Raw genomic sequence first — 15,544 nt, forward strand, 5'->3', positions numbered from 1 at the left:
TTCAGTTCAAGTGAATGATGCATTTCATAATGTTGACAATAATATTCGATGCATGAACGATCATATAATATAGCGATAACACACACTTAAACTCAAACACAAGTTTCTAAATACTTATTTTTAATCAGTACAACAGATCGATTGGATCCACAGAAGCACAATGCGACCAAGTCAATTACTTCGAGCAACTCATTATAAACCTTCAATACAATTCTTAGGTCAACGTAAAAAGATATCTCATGGTGGGTTGTGATTCCTATTATTCATCAATAAGCTTCATTGAGATCGATTTTAAAAAACCATCGCTCTCTCTCATTTACTTATTCTATTCGGGTATTAGGACCACACGCACCAGCAGCACATCCATGTGCACCAAGTGAAATAGTAGATTCATTTCAATCATTTCTTGCAAAATTACAATCAACTTCAGATGGACCTTCAAATCCATCTTCAAATCCAAAAGCACAAACTTCAAATGAATCTTCAAAAGGTATAGTTAAAAGTGAAGAATCTAAAAATACTAAAACTTCAACTTCAACAACAACAACAAGTTCTGGATCATCAAAAGAAAATAATAAACCAGTTGATTTTGAGAATTATTGGGAAGCTCCAAGTTATTTATGGACTCCTAAAGAAGTTTCAGAAAAAGAATTGGAAGCTGTTATGGTGAGTTTTCGGATGATTTGTCAAATTACGAATCTATCAAATGCGATTTTAGGACGTATGAAGAATGATTGAAATGAGGAATTAAGGAAATATTCGTTTTCGATCGTTGGAAGAAAAAGATCAATGAATTTGGTCTGGATATTAATCGAGATAAAGATAATGGCTGATATGAATGATTTTAATATTCTTAGAGCGGAGGTGCAACGGATATAAGAACTGGACCATAGAGAGTAACGAAGGTTTTCCCGATTGTCACGTTGAACGAAAAGAGAAGAAGATTGTCTCAATTACTCATTTTATACACATGCATTATCCTGTTTTGTTGATAATCGTACTCTACCGCTTGAATGCTGGACAGCTGGACAGCTGGACCTTGAATTGACATGATCAGAATCTCGACGATGATTTGATCAGTCAATTATGTTTAATCTTTCTTTTCAAATATAGACTGGATACCTGGAAGCACAACGATTAGTCAATATTTGTAATGAATTCTGTTCCTTTATTTGTAATGAGAATTACGAAATAATTGTTTCCGCTTTCCAAATAAATCAACATTACTTTATTTTACGTTCTTTCCATCAACGCGTCTTTTCTTTCCTTCTCTTACACTATTCATAACGATTTCATCATTGATTGTTGAGCGTAGCATCATTGAATGCAGGGAGAGGCTAGACAAGTCTCACCAAAAGGATGTCACGTACACTCACCCCTATAGCAACGTCATCAAGGCAGATAGCTTCTCTACCTCATCATGGTCATCAACAATCCATTCCTCCTCCTCAACAACAACAACAACAACTTCAACAAGCAAATTCAAGATGGACACCTTATTCACCAAACATCATTGAACTTTATCCTGGACCAAAGAACAGATTATTTTTATCCTTACGTTCCGGTATAGAGGAAGAAGTAGATTATGCTTTACCAAAATTAGTTGTAGCTTCTTTCCATGAAACTGAAAAATTTAAATTAGAAACTTGGGTAGATAGCGTAAGTGCTCTCAAAGAATGGCCTGAGAAATGGATAGAAGGTTTAGAGTTGGAAGTTACCTCAAATGAACTTCGAAAATCACGTCTGCAAATTGAACTTCAAGGACAAGAAGGTTTAGCATTAAGTGTTATACCTGAATGGATAATACCTCAATCTACTATTGATAGAGCTACAAATTCTCTTTTAATCCTTCGTAATGCTTCCTTTACGGCCAATAATTCCAAGATAATATGTCGAACAACTTTCTTGGAATTCTTAATTCGATTTTTCGAACTACCCGTAGAATATCTATTAGAAATTTCTTTGAGAAATCCAGAACCTATACATCACATCTTGAATATCTTACAATCTATATTCCCATTCCTCATTCCTAATCATACAAACGATGTTAGAATTCAACGTATATTCAATCACGTCTTACCTCACTTTTTAATCAATACCAGAGACCAAGCAATAATACAGAACATCCTGCCATTATTGATTAGCAATCTAACTATAACAAACAATCATAATTCATTCGAATATTCAACACTTCAAGATTTAATCAATCATTTACTAAAACTTACTGTTCTTCGTCCCACCTCTCCACCTCTTTTACTTGATCTTAGCTTGGATCTTCTCATCTCTTTAACGCAGAATTCAAATTACTGTAAACAGATCTTACTTTCTCAAGGATTTAACGCACATTTGAAAAGTTTGTTGATGTTATTAGAATATAATGGTAGACAAACTCAAGCAACTTGGGAAAATCCTCATCATTTAACTGGAAAAGTCATTCGAAATCCAGCTGGAGAGTATGTGCGGAATGAAAATTCTGCAAAAAGAAGAAAGCTGCAGAGAGAATTAAATCAAAGGCAAATGGAAATCTACGGTGGACCAGGTGTTAGAGTCGATGTGGGTGATAAAGCTCCAATATTGAGTAAACAAACTAAAGATAGGTTGTACGGTATGCATGAACCCACAAGGAGTATTGCTTGGTGAGTTACAGCTGTCCTTTTACTGATCATGTACATGTGAAGAGTTATCAAACTAAAACCGATTTTGGTTGCATAGGATGCACGAAACCTTCATATATTCCTCTACGTCACAACTACTTCAAGTCACTTTCTGGCACGCATATCGGGATTTCTTCCAAAATCCTGCTACGGTAGATGCTTTACTTAGTGCATCGGAAGTCATCAAGAATGTCACAGTCGCTTTCCCAGGTGCAATGGCTAAAGTCTGGACGGATGAAATGGGAGGTCAGAAATTCGTGATTGCGGGAATGGGATTCAGGAAAGGTAGTGGTGAGTCTTGTATCTTCTGAGCGGAGCAGCTCCCTTCACCTCGAGATGAATAAGAAGGGTAGCTTGCTGATCCCAATTTATTGTTACAGACGATCAAGAACGCTTTACATGTTTGTGGAATGACTGTTCGTCGCGGCATTCGCCCACCGACCCGTCGACCTTACTCTCCCATATTCAATCAGCTCACACGGCCACTCCTCAACTTCGTTGCCAATGGGCTCAATGTACTCATACACCTTTCACTCTTTCTCATTTATTGACTCATTTACCTTCATTCAATCCTGTCGCTGTACCCGAGGTAATTACTTCTCATCCTTCCACACCAGACATTCAATCTTCTCAATCAAGCATAACGAATAGATTAGTACCTCCACTGGCTAGACCGTTTAAATTACACTTTATGGGAATTTCAACTCCGTCAGATCCACAAACTCGTACTCCAGTGGGAACAGCACTTTTAGCTTGTTTGATAATTAGGAATTTATCTAAAACATTAAGAGCTGAATTAAATTTATTAGATATAGATATAATAAGAGAAAAAGAATCTCAAAAGAAAAAAAATGCATTAGAAGAAAGATTCGGTTTACCTATCCCTGAAAATGTTTTAAAAGAAGAAGAAAAAGAAGAACAAGATGAATTGAATAGTAAATTAAATAATCAATTTAATCAACAAGATGAAAAAGAAAATAAAGAAAAATTAGAAATTGCTAAAAATGCATTTATTAGTGCACAAGAGAAATTAAGAAATGTAGCGGAAAGTAACATTAGTGGACTTGCAGGCTATTTAGGTGATTGTCTGGCTTGGTAGATTGTTAATAAGAGTGAAAGAATCTAATCAGAGGAGTGAGGAAAGATAGTCAACCAAGTTTTATAAACAATTACCATTCGTTTGATCATTTTCATAGGGGTTTTAGGGCATTTATAAATGACATATATAATGTGATTTTACCAAAAAAACAAATTTTCTACAATACAAAAAAAAGCCTGATTACAATTTCGCTTTTATTGATTTTTTAGGTACAATAGCTACACATTCAATTTCAACATCTGTATTAAAAGGTAATGATTTTACACCAATACATGATCTTGCAGGTGGTGGATAAGGAATTCTTTTTGAATAAGTTTCATTTAATTCTTTAAAATCATCATATGAAGTAATCTTTGAAGAAAGAGAAAATATCATTTCATTTTATATTTTAGATTAGCGTTTTTTTTTCTCTTTAAAGTGTAATTTTGAAAAAAGATGAATATAGTTTCGAAGAAAAATCACTTACAAAAATATTAAATTTAATTGTATTTTCCAAAGAACTTCCATGAGCTTTTAAAATTTTATCTAAATTATCCATAATTTGATTCTACAATCAAATTAGTTTCAATCAGTTCAATCTTTTTCTTCTGAATTTTGGTTCATTTATTTATTTATTCAATATTTTTTCGGTGTGAAATGTTTTTATTATATATTCAATAGTTCTTATGAAAATTCACTCACAACTCTATCACTTATTGATCCTTTTATTAATTTCCCTTTTTCATCTTGACCAATTTGACCTGAACAATAAATGAATCCATTTGATAAAATCGCTGGAGCTAAACCAAAAATATCAAAACTCAATTCCTTAATCATCCCTATTCACCTTCAGTCCATCTTAATATAAAAAAGCAAAAAAAAAAAGAGATTTCGATTTGAAAGAGATTCTCACATAATACAGGTAAAGGTGGTGCAGTACCTGGTACTTTATTTGCGATTCTTTCTGAAGACATTGTGAAAAGTATAGAGTAATTTCGATGCTTTGTTCAATCCTGATTGAAAGTAGTAGGTTCAGATCAGAAGAAAGTTGAAATTGTTAAAACGATCTATTAGGACAAAGACTTAAGTTATCATTGATGGATGAGAAGGAATCGGCTATTTCAATGAACATCTTTGTCGGAAATGACCGAGATCAACTCGAAGATCCCGGCATGATAACGAGGTTTCAATTTTGGCTTGAACAGTGGAATACATATGTGGTTCTTAGCAACAGCTCTGCGTTATACACGCAGATGTTGATCTTGAATGACTAATAAGTATCTCAGAAGCCTATCAGTGAACTGCGAGCTTATTATGTCTCGAATGTAGCACTGATTGTTACAAGTACATTCATGCATCACATCAGCGATGTGCAGAAATGTGGAAATTCGAATATTGCTAAAAATCCTACTAACTCATGAGTAAGGAGGGATGTAAAGTAGAAAAAACAATTGATTATGGGTTCGTCTTCTGACCTTGAGCTACATTTCTAAATTCCTCTTGATCCAAGACGTAAGCAAAAGCTTTATCAAGTATATCAATACCTTCAAGAATTTCTTCCTCTAAAATGGTAAGTGGAGGCGCGATTCGGAAGGTCCCCTGATAAGAAAATAAACAGAAATTTAATAATGGAAAGAAACTTTTTTTGTCTGAGCCTTGTTGAATCGTCTTTGCTTCAGAAACAACTCACTCCCATTCCCTTCAGTTGGACAACATTACAACTTAGACCAGTTTCCATTGCTCTAGCCGAGATTGCTGTACCCAAAGAATCGGCAGGTGCTTTAGTTTGAGGATCAAGAACAATCTCAATACCCATCATCAAACCTCTTCCTCTGACATCTCCGATACATGGATACTTCTTTTGAAGCTATTGAAGAACTCACAGGGTAATGTTAGCTTGAAGTTCATACTGATTGAAAAGTATAATAAGATTTACATCTAATAGACCTTTTTTCAGAATTTCACCTTTATTTCGAGCTTGAGCAGGGAAATCATCTCTTTCGACAATTTCGCATACTTTTGCTCCCACAGCACAAACGAGGGGATCGTTCAAATGGGTCGTGTAATAAAAGAAACCTCTCTCGTTACACACTCGCTGTCATAATACGCTAGTACAGCGCTAAGGACGTCATAGATAAGGAAGGACGGAGATGCGCGGTTCTAGAACTATACATATATATATACCGAACACTGTATCTAAGTTACTACTATTTCTCCCTAAGAAATGTATATCTCGTGAACCTTGTCTCGAACTCTACTTAGCAACCTTCGTACTCGCTTTCCGGTCCTGCTCAGGGGATATCGGTGTATCGTCTCGACCTCTTATCACACTCGCTCTATCTCTTCTGTACAAATCGTAGCTCCCAATGGTAGACCTGCTCCAAGAGTTTTAGAAAGGGTAAGGATGTCAGGAACGACTCCTTCATGTTGGAAAGCGAACATATCTATGAGTGAGACGGTTATATCATTAGCCTTCTTGATCATTGTAATATCCTATTAAATCCTGTCAAACAGTTGAGACTAACCTCCGGTTCTTCCCATTCCGGTTTGCGCTTCATCAACGATAAGAAGCATGCCTCTCTTCTCACAATGTTTTTTCATTTCTTTCAGATAACCATCCGGAAGTGTGATTATACCACCGGTTGAAACGATTGGCTCAATAATCACGCAGGCAAGTGCTCCTGTACTTTGACCTATCATCAAGTATCAGAATTTTAAAGTACAAATTATAAAAGAGAGATGTCAACGACTTACAGTCGACTAAGGACCAACCATATTCTAATTCGGATTTCCAATCGTAAGATCCATCCGGATGTCTAAATCGAGATCGATAGGCATAAGGAACTGGTAATGTCAAATTTCCAGGAAGTTGAGGACCATATCCTTTTCTTCCCACTGAGAATGTTGCAGCTCCAGCACCATGAGTCATTCCATCTGTCATTGACGGATTTAGCCTGTGGATTCTTGTTTGTGTTAGAATGAAGGTGTAACATACGATAAGATGCTGAAAGAGATACAACTTCATAACCTCCTGTATACATTTTAGCAAGTTTTAAAGCAGCTTCATTGGTTTCTGATCCTGTCGATAAGAACATGCACCTATTTAAGCCGGGAGGTTACATGTTCGAAAGTCTTTCGGCAAGTTCAACAACTGGTTTAGTAACCATTGCTGAGAAAAGATGATCAAGATTTCTCATGCCATCGTCTACAACATCAGAAATTTCTGGATGACCGCTAAAATCGGTCGAATCCATAAGCCACCGAATATCGTCTCTTAATCTGAATTTGCGATTGCAATTGAGGAGTTGTACTTACTGGCCAAGTAATGAACTCATTTGTCCAGAAGTAAAATCCAAGATCCTTTTACCGTTTGCATCCTGTTGAAAAGGTCAAATAGATATCAGCTAAACTTTTTCCGAAGAGACGAAGTGGCAGATCGATGGAAATTACTCACCCACATGACAGTACCTTTAGCTTTGGTAACGATCACATTACTCCAGCTTCCACCATATCGAATCAATTTCTGAGAAGATTTCCAAAAAGCTTGATCCTCTTCTTGTGTCATCGGAGGTTGAACAGCTGTAGGCATTTTGGTCAATATTGTAACTATGTTTGCTCAATTTTTAGGTTCAGAGAGAATTTAACTACAACGGAAAGATATGTTCTTTGTCAGTAATTCGAGCCTTCCATTATATACCTATACATATTGAAGCTCTGTGGGGGATATCATACCATGGCGTCGACTTCATTTCGTTTCTGAGCCTGGGGAACGATGAAGCGAATCGCAAAATGAACGTAGATTGCGCGAGTCATTTTGGTATAACAAGGGGATTTGCCCGAGCTGAAATTCCAATCGGGCAAGCTAAAATTCCCAACTTGCCCGCTACTTACGCGATTTCCGATATATCGCCAAAATCAGAGATAAGGTACAAAAATATGTCCAATATCTCTTTGGTGTGACTATTGTAAATCTCATTATCTGACATTTCGCTCCGCAGACGAAGAACAAACAGCCAAATTTACTAATTATGAAAATTCATCATTTCATAACGGTTCTACTAGCCACTACCTATGAGGAAGTCCTTGCAACCAGGTCCTCACAAACTAGCTGGCAAGCTATCAGCGACGATAAGCGAGTACAACATGCCAAGTACCTTCTTTCACAGTGAGTTTAGTAAACTCTGGTAGTACACCTACGAGCAGATGCTGTAGTATGTACAACATACTGATGACTTCGTGCGCACATAGATCTCCCCTGTTGGACACTCATGTCGATACACCTCAAGTCATGCGAGTTTTGTCCGAAAGACCGATGGTTCCCCATCTACGGCATGGTTCTTGACCCCTCAAGAAAGATTAATTGCCCTTGAAAGGATCAGACACAATAAGACGGGAACAGCCACTACACATTTTAAATGGAATCAAGTATATCAAGCCTTCACCGATCCTCGTATCTACCTTGCTGCAATCAGCGTGCTCTGTGCAAGTATTCCCAACGGAGGTATCTCTTCATTCGGAGCTACTATCATCGCAGGATTTGGGTTTGGTACAAAGGAGACTACTTTGCTTGGTATGTCCACCGGAGTTAGTGAGACTGTAGCCATGATTGCCGCCGTTCTCTTATCGAGGAAGCTAAAGATGAGAGGTAAGTTGACATATCTTTCGGTCTGCTTCGACAAAGCGCTCGCCGTACTAATTCCCGCTCTCGTTCACTGCAATAGCTCTACCTGCTATTATCTGTATTTCCGTTGCTATAATTGGAGCTATATTAATGGTAGGAACGCACAACAAGAATGCTCAATTCACTGGTATGTGATACCCGAAATTATCAGCGACAGATGAAGTGCGGGACTAAAATGACCTTTTGCGCCCGTAGGATATTGTCTTGTCTTCTGGTGGGCGACCGGACAAATGATGTTCATACCCTTGATGCAGAGTATGGTAGCTGGTCATACTAAAAGATCGATGTTTTATGCTTTATACCAGATTGGATACTCTGCAGGTAATGTGATTGGAGCTCAAGTGAGTATCGCAGGACATTGGTAATCTGCTTGCCTGTAGTGATTGACGTTATGCCCTTCCCACAGATCTATCGTGCAAAAGACGCACCTTCATATATTCCCGCAAAAATCACTATTTTGGTTACTATTACCCTTCACGCTGGTGAGTTTAGTTCCTCTATCGAGATGCGAAGTATAGGGATGTTGTTCAAAGCTAATGAATTTGACCATTTCGGCAGCTACCCTTGGTGCGATTGCTCTTCTTCACAAATATTGGAACAATCGAAATGCCAAGAGAACAGATCATATTGTTGAAGAGCAAAATATCGAATTCAAAGAGTGAGTTTCAGGCTTTCGCGTCGTACCGAAATGAGTAAAGTGTATCGGCTGACGAAAGTGTATCTGCTCTCAGTCGAACTGATAAGGAGATTCCTTCTTTCATCTATCCTTATTAAAAAGCTTTTATATGTGCGCTGTTAGAGGTAGAAAGAGTCGAAAACCTTGACGAGATTAGATAAAACATACGAAAGAAATTTCGGCATCAGTGAAAGGCAGAGGCCTTATTGGAGGTGGTGTCACGCTATCGTTCGTTATTCTCAGAATTTGTATATCAGCTGCGTTATGGAAAGTATGTTGCCAAGCAGAAATTATTCGGTCATCTTCAGACGCGATGCAAAGGAGGTCAGGGTGGAGAATCGGATTTGACCGGGTTATCGTTTAAGAAGTCGCGAGGTGTGACTTCGCTCTATCTATGTCAGGGATTTAAGCCATATCTCATCGACTCGATTCCAATTCACACCCCATGCAAAGTGCTCGAAACCGTCGTGAAATCATTGCATCTTCGTGTGATCGTTTTCAAGACTTGAAAATCACAAGGTATGAGGGCATTGACTCCTACGACGCAGCCTTAGGAAGCATACTTAGAGCTATTTCCCTTACAATCCCAATAAATAAAGAATAGAGCAAGCATGACTATCGCCCAGACAACCCATGCGGGTATATTGACATATCGTATGGCTACAATAGACGACAAAGAGCTTTTATTAGATTTCCGCAAGGAATGTGGCTGGGGAGGACCGAAAATTCTGGAATACCTGGGAAATCCAGATAGACCATTCTGCGTTTTTATACTGTCGAAAGATAACGGCGAGAAAACAGAAGTAGGTATGGGAGGATGGGCTTTAGATATGATAGATGATCAAGAAACCGCGAGTCGTAAACATCGAATTGTATATCTCTGTAAGTCATGGCCTGACAACAACACTGGCATGATGCTAATTCGGTACCATCTGAAGCGTCACTTTTCATAAGAAAGGCATATCAGGCTAGCGGATTAGGATCAAGAGCTGTAGACATTCTAGAGAAAGTAGCTATAGAAATTTATAATGCGAAGACTTTGACATTGGACACAACGGCTTATCACACATACATAGACGAAGATGGATGGTTGATTGAGGATACTGAGAGGCAAGGGAAAAACTGGTCTTGGTACGAGAGGAGAGGATACAGGGAGTACAGGGTATGTCTGATGTCTTCAACTTGTTACTGATGCATATGTCAACTCTGTACACTTAAATCCGCATCCAGATCAAAAGGTTAACATTGTTTCTTTCGGCATAGGAACCCAGACCTCAATTTCCACACCCATCGGCGACTGACCCCGGAAGGAAGCTTCAAGGTGTCTTTCTGCGTAGACATGTCACTTCATGCGAGAAATGAAGACTGAATTGTATAATATATAGAATCTCTGAGTCGCAAAGCATTGTATAGAATGTATACAACATAGATTGTTGTCATACGACTTTGGCGACCATCCACCGTATGGTAGCTCTCTGTTTGCACTCTCTCTTGGATGCTTACCGTTCCTCCACCTCATCAATAGTAAGCACAAGTACCTCAATCTCCTCATTCCCTCGTTAGTCACGTGGTAAAGTTGAAGTCTGGGCCAGGCAGGTGGAGGGAAGAACATTTAATACGCTTCTGTTTGTGGAAGAAAGGAAGCACAAAAGAGCCCCGCGCGTGATTCCCGGAAAACGCGGATCTGAGTCTGACAAATCTTTATTATTCAATATTATTCATCATGGTGGAGGTAAGGTGTAGGTGATGACGAACTATGAGTCTATTGATTATACGATCATCGTGCGGCCATTGAAATATATATATCCTTCCACGACACTCGCTACAACTTTGATCCTCATTTCCATAGCACGAATAGTATACATTTGTAAAAATGTCTGTCGAAATCCCAAAAACAATCAAAGCCCTCGTTGCTGACGAGAAAGTGAGTTATACCTCCTGTTGTTCTTTCATTTTTGATTTTGGCCAATGATTGATCACAATTGTCCTGTTCGTAGGCCAGTTGGGCGACTGTAAAAGAAGTCCCTATACCAGAGATTGGCGAAAATGAAGTCCTCGTAAAAGTAGCATATGTATCTCTAGTCAGTCTAATCCGTCTCACATTCTGCATTGTTATTGGCGATATTGACGGATCCTCTACTTATTAGAACCCTACAGATTGGAAACACGCTTCTTTCGTCTCCGTCGATGGTGTCACGCTCGGATGTGATTTCTCAGGAGAAGTGGTGAAGCTCGGATCAAACTTGAAGACACCTCTGCAAGTCGGTGATAGGGTCGCAGGATCAGTCCATGGAGGAATCTACAAGGATAAAGGAAGTTTTGCAGAATATCTTAAAGCAGAGAGTGATTTGATTTTCAAATTACCTGAGCAAACCAAATTAGAAGAAGCTCCAACATACGGTATTGGCTGGGGAACTGCTGGTCATGTGAGTGACATCTATCACAGAGAGCTGTCTTCGTAGTAATCAAACTGATTTTTTCAAACAGGCATTGATTCACAGTCAAGGTCACGAATACCCACCTTCCAAAGTCGATGCCGGCGAATGGTACATCATTTACGGCGCCTCAAGCTCTGTGGGTCTATTCGCTGTACAAGTAGCCAAAGTATTGGGCTACAAAGTCCTCGCCTTCGCTTCTCCTCATTCTTTCGACTTGGTAAAATCGTACGGAGCAGATCACGTTGTAGACTATCATGATGAACAGAAAGCCATTAAGGAAGCCTTAGAAGTTACAGGTGGAAAAGGTGCTAAGTTCGGATTGGACACCATCTCGTCTGGAAACAGTTACAAGATCGCTATTGGTGCTCTGGGAGAGAAGGGCTATCAATTAAATGCGATCTTACTTTTGCCTGAAGACGCCAAGTCCATCAACCCCAAAGTCAAGATAGCCAATACTCTATTATACACTATTCAAGGTAGAGTGAGTTAGCTTTAAGCTTTTGCGACATTCGATGCGACCTGATTACCAATTCAGTATAACTGACCCCAAATATTGTTATCAGGAATTCAACTTCAGTCCAAGAAAGAAGGAGAACCCAAATATCATCCCAGCATTACCAGCGGACCGAGCATTCGGCGCTAAATTCTATGCTGCCACTCCCGAATTTATCACTAAATACGGTATCAAGCCCAATCCTATCGCTTTACGAGGTGGATTAGACACCATTACATCAGGATTTGAGGAGCTCAAGGTAAGTTCCTGCTAATTGTGTCATTATCGATGGGCAACGCTAATTTAAAATACCGATATTTGTAGGCCAACAAGGTGTCTGGTCAAAAATTAACCCATAAGATTGCATAAAGCCAGTAAAGAATTCAGTGCATGGTCAATAGAACTCATATTTAAAGTAGAACTTGAATGCATATAGACCTGTAATAGCTGTATGCTTGATTGTGACCTGCGTTGTTTTACCGACCACGACTTTTAGTGCGAGTAGAGACGTAGACTAGTTCTGATCAAAATTCTTAGTACGTGGAGATCAGTGATTGACGATGTCCTAGATTTAGCTCGTTGCCAGCTCGAAGTGCTGCTAAGACAGCATCCATGCTAATTACACATGAGAAAGAACACAGATTGATCATGGCCAAGATTTCACAAAGCTTTTGCCTCTACGATTGTTACAAGATTTCTATGCGCTGCAAGTGTTGATGCAAATCGGCACGAAAGTTTTTAGGCTATTACCAATCTTTGACAGTCATCATTGCCGCAATGACATAAGGGCTCATTCGATGTAAGGATTGAAACGGGAAACAGAAGTGCGGGGGTCCGACACATGGCGAGCCTAACGCGAGAGTAGGGACCTAGCAAAGAGGCGAATCGAGTGTAGCTTTTGAGGTGGATTCTTTAGTGTGGTCGGTGAAACGGGGTCCGGACCGTCTTTTGCCTTGTTCCTCCACATTCGATGAGAAAGCTTAAACGGATAAACCACTTTCACGTTATCCAGATGCTTGTAACTTTCACGATTATATCCGGATAACGCGCGGACCGTAGGCCAAATCAATCTAAAACTACGTCACATAAAGCAAAGTTACGCCGAAGTACCTGGTACGCTAAATCTCTCTCTGCTTGTATGTTAAGCCAAGGAAATGCCAGACGGAAAATAGACATCATACCTCATATATTTACCCATGATCAGCTGATTAGAACTTCGCTTAACCGTAGTTTCCCATGGCGCTCCGCTAGGGTTACCGACGGCTTCTGAGGGGAAAACGAGGAAGAAATGGATTAAAATGAGTTGTCATATTAGCGCATAGAAGGGAATACAAACACCGTCCATGTACTATACAGTGTTCCCATCTCATACGTTGTAAGAACGGTACAACAATGATCCGTCCATCTGCACCATGTAGTATATAGGATCGATCACCGAAAATCATGTAAAAGATTTCCCCTTCCCCGATTGATATATCGTTGATAGCATTACAGAACAAATACAATACAATCTTTCCAACATGGATGTCATCGATAAGCACAATGTCTCGCATGTCGAAGATGCGATACCTCCGAGCAAAGTCGAGGTTGATGGATATCAGTATACTCCTAATACCCCAGAAGAAAAGCGTTTGGTACGCAAGATTGATAGACATCTGTTGCCGATGTTGTGGCTGATGTACGTGTTTAATTGTGAGTTCTTCATTCCGAGAGCTCTTGCATGCGGGCGTCATTGACCTACTGTTTCACCCTATCTGCCATGTCACCTTTACCCTATGCGAATCATCCTCAAATGATAATTAAACCTACATGGGCCTTGTCAAATTCTCAATTCTATTTCCTTTAAACCGTAGATTTGGACAGAACAAACATCGGTAACGCCAAAGTAGGAGGAATGCAAAAGGATCTCAAGCTCACATCATCTGATTACTCCTTGGTCTTGTCTATCTTTTTCGTGGTAAGCTCCTTAAAAGTCCGACGAGATGAATATCAGCTAAGAATGGCGATTTAGGGTTACCTCTTGAATGAAGTACCTTGTAACTTGATTCTCGCTCGTTCAAAACCTAGAATATTTCTGCCTTGCGTGATGCTAGCTTGGGGTGCAATGAGTATCGGTGCGAAAGGGGTCACTTCTTTGGGTGGAATGGTCGCCTTTAGATTCTTCCTCGGTATTGTTGAAGCCGGGTTTTTGTAAGTCCCGATAATCTCTGGGCGTCAGATTGCATGTTATCGACCCACTTCGCTCTTTTAGCCCTGGAGTAATGCTTGTCATGTCCTGTTGGTATAAGGTGAGGCCGAGCTGATATGTCGGAAACGCTATGTTAAATCATTGGATATAGCCTAGAGAGATGTCCAAACGAATCGCATTATTCTACACAGCTTCCCTAGTATCAGGAGCATTCGGCGGACTGCTGGCAGGCGGAATCATTGACGGATTGGAAGGAGTTGGCGGTACTCGAGGTTGGAAATGGTGAGCCAAAGATTGTGCAGCGAACTCACATTCTTCGCTAACGCTTCATCAGGCTATTCATCATCGAAGGTCTTATTACTGTCGCGATCGCTTCGGTGGCTTTCTTCGTTCTGCCCAACTATCCCACTAATACAGGCTGGCTATCTGACAGCGAAAAAGACTTGGCGGTGGCTAGGTTAGCCGTCGGTCAAGAACAAGGAACCGATATTAGTCACAAAGCAGCATTTATCAGTGCTATCAAGGATCCTAAGACTTGGGTTTTCTTATTTATCTATAATGTCATCAATTCTGTCGGCACCATATCGTACTTCTTTCCGACTTTAATGACATCGCTTGGGTACACGGGAAGAAAAGCTCAATTTATGACTGTACCCATCTACATTGTGGCACTTGTCATTTCGGTGGGTATGGGTTTTAACTCTGATCGAACTGGCCAAAAAGCATTCCATGTGCTCGCAGCATGTGCTTGGGGAATAGCCAGCTTCATAATTGTCGTAGCTGTTCACAATAACGCTGTCAGGCAAGTCAGAAACTCGAAGACATCTCACCGATGGGCATTGTAGCTAAATCGAATTGTATAGATACGCTTTTATCTGTTTCGGTGGCGCCGCTATATGGTCGGCTGTCCCAATCCTGCTGAGTTGGATCGTTACGATGTTCGAAGGACGAAGCAAACGTGCCACCTCGATTGCGTTAATCAATGGATTTGGGAATTTATCATCGGTGTACGGCTCATTTTTCTGGCCCGCAAGTGATGCTCCGCGATATATACCAGGTTTCTGCGTCACTATCTCTTTGATGGCGTTCGGGGCTGTCTTGGTTGCCCTTGCCAAGTGGAGATATCAAGACAGGGGATTCGAGGGCGTTCCCAAGAGATAATCAGTCCACTTGGGGACTCAACCGAATATAGCCTCTTAATTCATCAGAACCGTATGACCCCAATTGGCCAACGTAGTATCAAAGGTTCCGGCGCTTTTGAATTGGAAGGGTAACTTATCGACCAGTAATATTGTATGCAATGATGGTGTGAATCCGCAAGAGATACATGATCGAA

General features: G+C 39.9%; 9 protein-coding genes across 9 annotated transcripts; 6 read left to right on the forward strand and 3 right to left on the reverse strand.

The window, feature by feature from the left end:
• Window positions 1-160: 160 nt before the first annotated feature.
• I206_103699 (uncharacterized protein) lies at window positions 161-893 on the forward strand (the record flags this gene model as incomplete). The annotated part of the gene is made up of 3 exons (XM_019153074.1): window positions 161-242; window positions 341-666; window positions 858-893. The coding sequence occupies 3 exons, from the start codon at window positions 161-163 to the stop codon at window positions 891-893; spliced, it is 444 nt and encodes a 147-aa protein (XP_019013235.1).
• Window positions 894-1,359: 466 nt separating this feature from the next.
• Window positions 1,360-3,753, forward strand: I206_103700 (uncharacterized protein; the record flags this gene model as incomplete). Its single annotated transcript, XM_019153073.1, has 3 exons — window positions 1,360-2,636; window positions 2,713-2,945; window positions 3,035-3,753. The coding sequence occupies 3 exons, from the start codon at window positions 1,360-1,362 to the stop codon at window positions 3,751-3,753; spliced, it is 2,229 nt and encodes a 742-aa protein (XP_019013234.1).
• Window positions 3,754-3,933: 180 nt separating this feature from the next.
• I206_103701 (uncharacterized protein) lies at window positions 3,934-4,706 on the reverse strand (the record flags this gene model as incomplete). Its single annotated transcript, XM_070202815.1, has 4 exons — window positions 3,934-4,104; window positions 4,220-4,300; window positions 4,435-4,532; window positions 4,646-4,706. The coding sequence occupies 4 exons, from the start codon at window positions 4,704-4,706 to the stop codon at window positions 3,934-3,936; spliced, it is 411 nt and encodes a 136-aa protein (XP_070058916.1).
• Window positions 4,707-5,187: 481 nt separating this feature from the next.
• I206_103702 (uncharacterized protein) lies at window positions 5,188-6,773 on the reverse strand (the record flags this gene model as incomplete). Its single annotated transcript, XM_019153071.1, has 7 exons — window positions 5,188-5,331; window positions 5,423-5,599; window positions 5,669-5,827; window positions 6,064-6,176; window positions 6,258-6,425; window positions 6,487-6,666; window positions 6,728-6,773. The coding sequence occupies 7 exons, from the start codon at window positions 6,771-6,773 to the stop codon at window positions 5,188-5,190; spliced, it is 987 nt and encodes a 328-aa protein (XP_019013232.1).
• Window positions 6,774-6,848: 75 nt separating this feature from the next.
• I206_103703 (uncharacterized protein) lies at window positions 6,849-7,321 on the reverse strand (the record flags this gene model as incomplete). Its single annotated transcript, XM_019153070.1, has 3 exons — window positions 6,849-6,966; window positions 7,048-7,109; window positions 7,187-7,321. The coding sequence occupies 3 exons, from the start codon at window positions 7,319-7,321 to the stop codon at window positions 6,849-6,851; spliced, it is 315 nt and encodes a 104-aa protein (XP_019013231.1).
• Window positions 7,322-7,760: 439 nt separating this feature from the next.
• I206_103704 (uncharacterized protein) lies at window positions 7,761-9,187 on the forward strand (the record flags this gene model as incomplete). Its single annotated transcript, XM_070202816.1, has 7 exons — window positions 7,761-7,897; window positions 8,019-8,377; window positions 8,454-8,540; window positions 8,609-8,754; window positions 8,820-8,895; window positions 8,972-9,071; window positions 9,145-9,187. The coding sequence occupies 7 exons, from the start codon at window positions 7,761-7,763 to the stop codon at window positions 9,185-9,187; spliced, it is 948 nt and encodes a 315-aa protein (XP_070058917.1).
• Window positions 9,188-9,700: 513 nt separating this feature from the next.
• On the forward strand, window positions 9,701-10,451 carry I206_103705 (uncharacterized protein; the record flags this gene model as incomplete). Its single annotated transcript, XM_019153068.1, has 3 exons — window positions 9,701-9,971; window positions 10,028-10,251; window positions 10,353-10,451. The coding sequence occupies 3 exons, from the start codon at window positions 9,701-9,703 to the stop codon at window positions 10,449-10,451; spliced, it is 594 nt and encodes a 197-aa protein (XP_019013229.1).
• A 511-nt stretch (window positions 10,452-10,962) lies between these two features.
• I206_103706 (uncharacterized protein) lies at window positions 10,963-12,389 on the forward strand (the record flags this gene model as incomplete). Its single annotated transcript, XM_019153067.2, has 6 exons — window positions 10,963-11,013; window positions 11,087-11,170; window positions 11,237-11,515; window positions 11,577-12,008; window positions 12,091-12,279; window positions 12,345-12,389. The coding sequence occupies 6 exons, from the start codon at window positions 10,963-10,965 to the stop codon at window positions 12,387-12,389; spliced, it is 1,080 nt and encodes a 359-aa protein (XP_019013228.2).
• Window positions 12,390-13,540: 1,151 nt separating this feature from the next.
• Window positions 13,541-15,369, forward strand: I206_103707 (uncharacterized protein; the record flags this gene model as incomplete). The annotated part of the gene is made up of 7 exons (XM_070202817.1): window positions 13,541-13,712; window positions 13,874-13,977; window positions 14,032-14,210; window positions 14,272-14,308; window positions 14,360-14,490; window positions 14,543-15,010; window positions 15,072-15,369. The coding sequence occupies 7 exons, from the start codon at window positions 13,541-13,543 to the stop codon at window positions 15,367-15,369; spliced, it is 1,389 nt and encodes a 462-aa protein (XP_070058918.1).
• Between the last annotated feature and the right edge of the window lie 175 nt (window positions 15,370-15,544).

Source organism: Kwoniella pini, chromosome 4 (genome assembly GCF_000512605.2).
Source record: "Kwoniella pini CBS 10737 chromosome 4, complete sequence".
NCBI lineage: Eukaryota > Fungi > Basidiomycota > Tremellomycetes > Tremellales > Cryptococcaceae > Kwoniella > Kwoniella pini.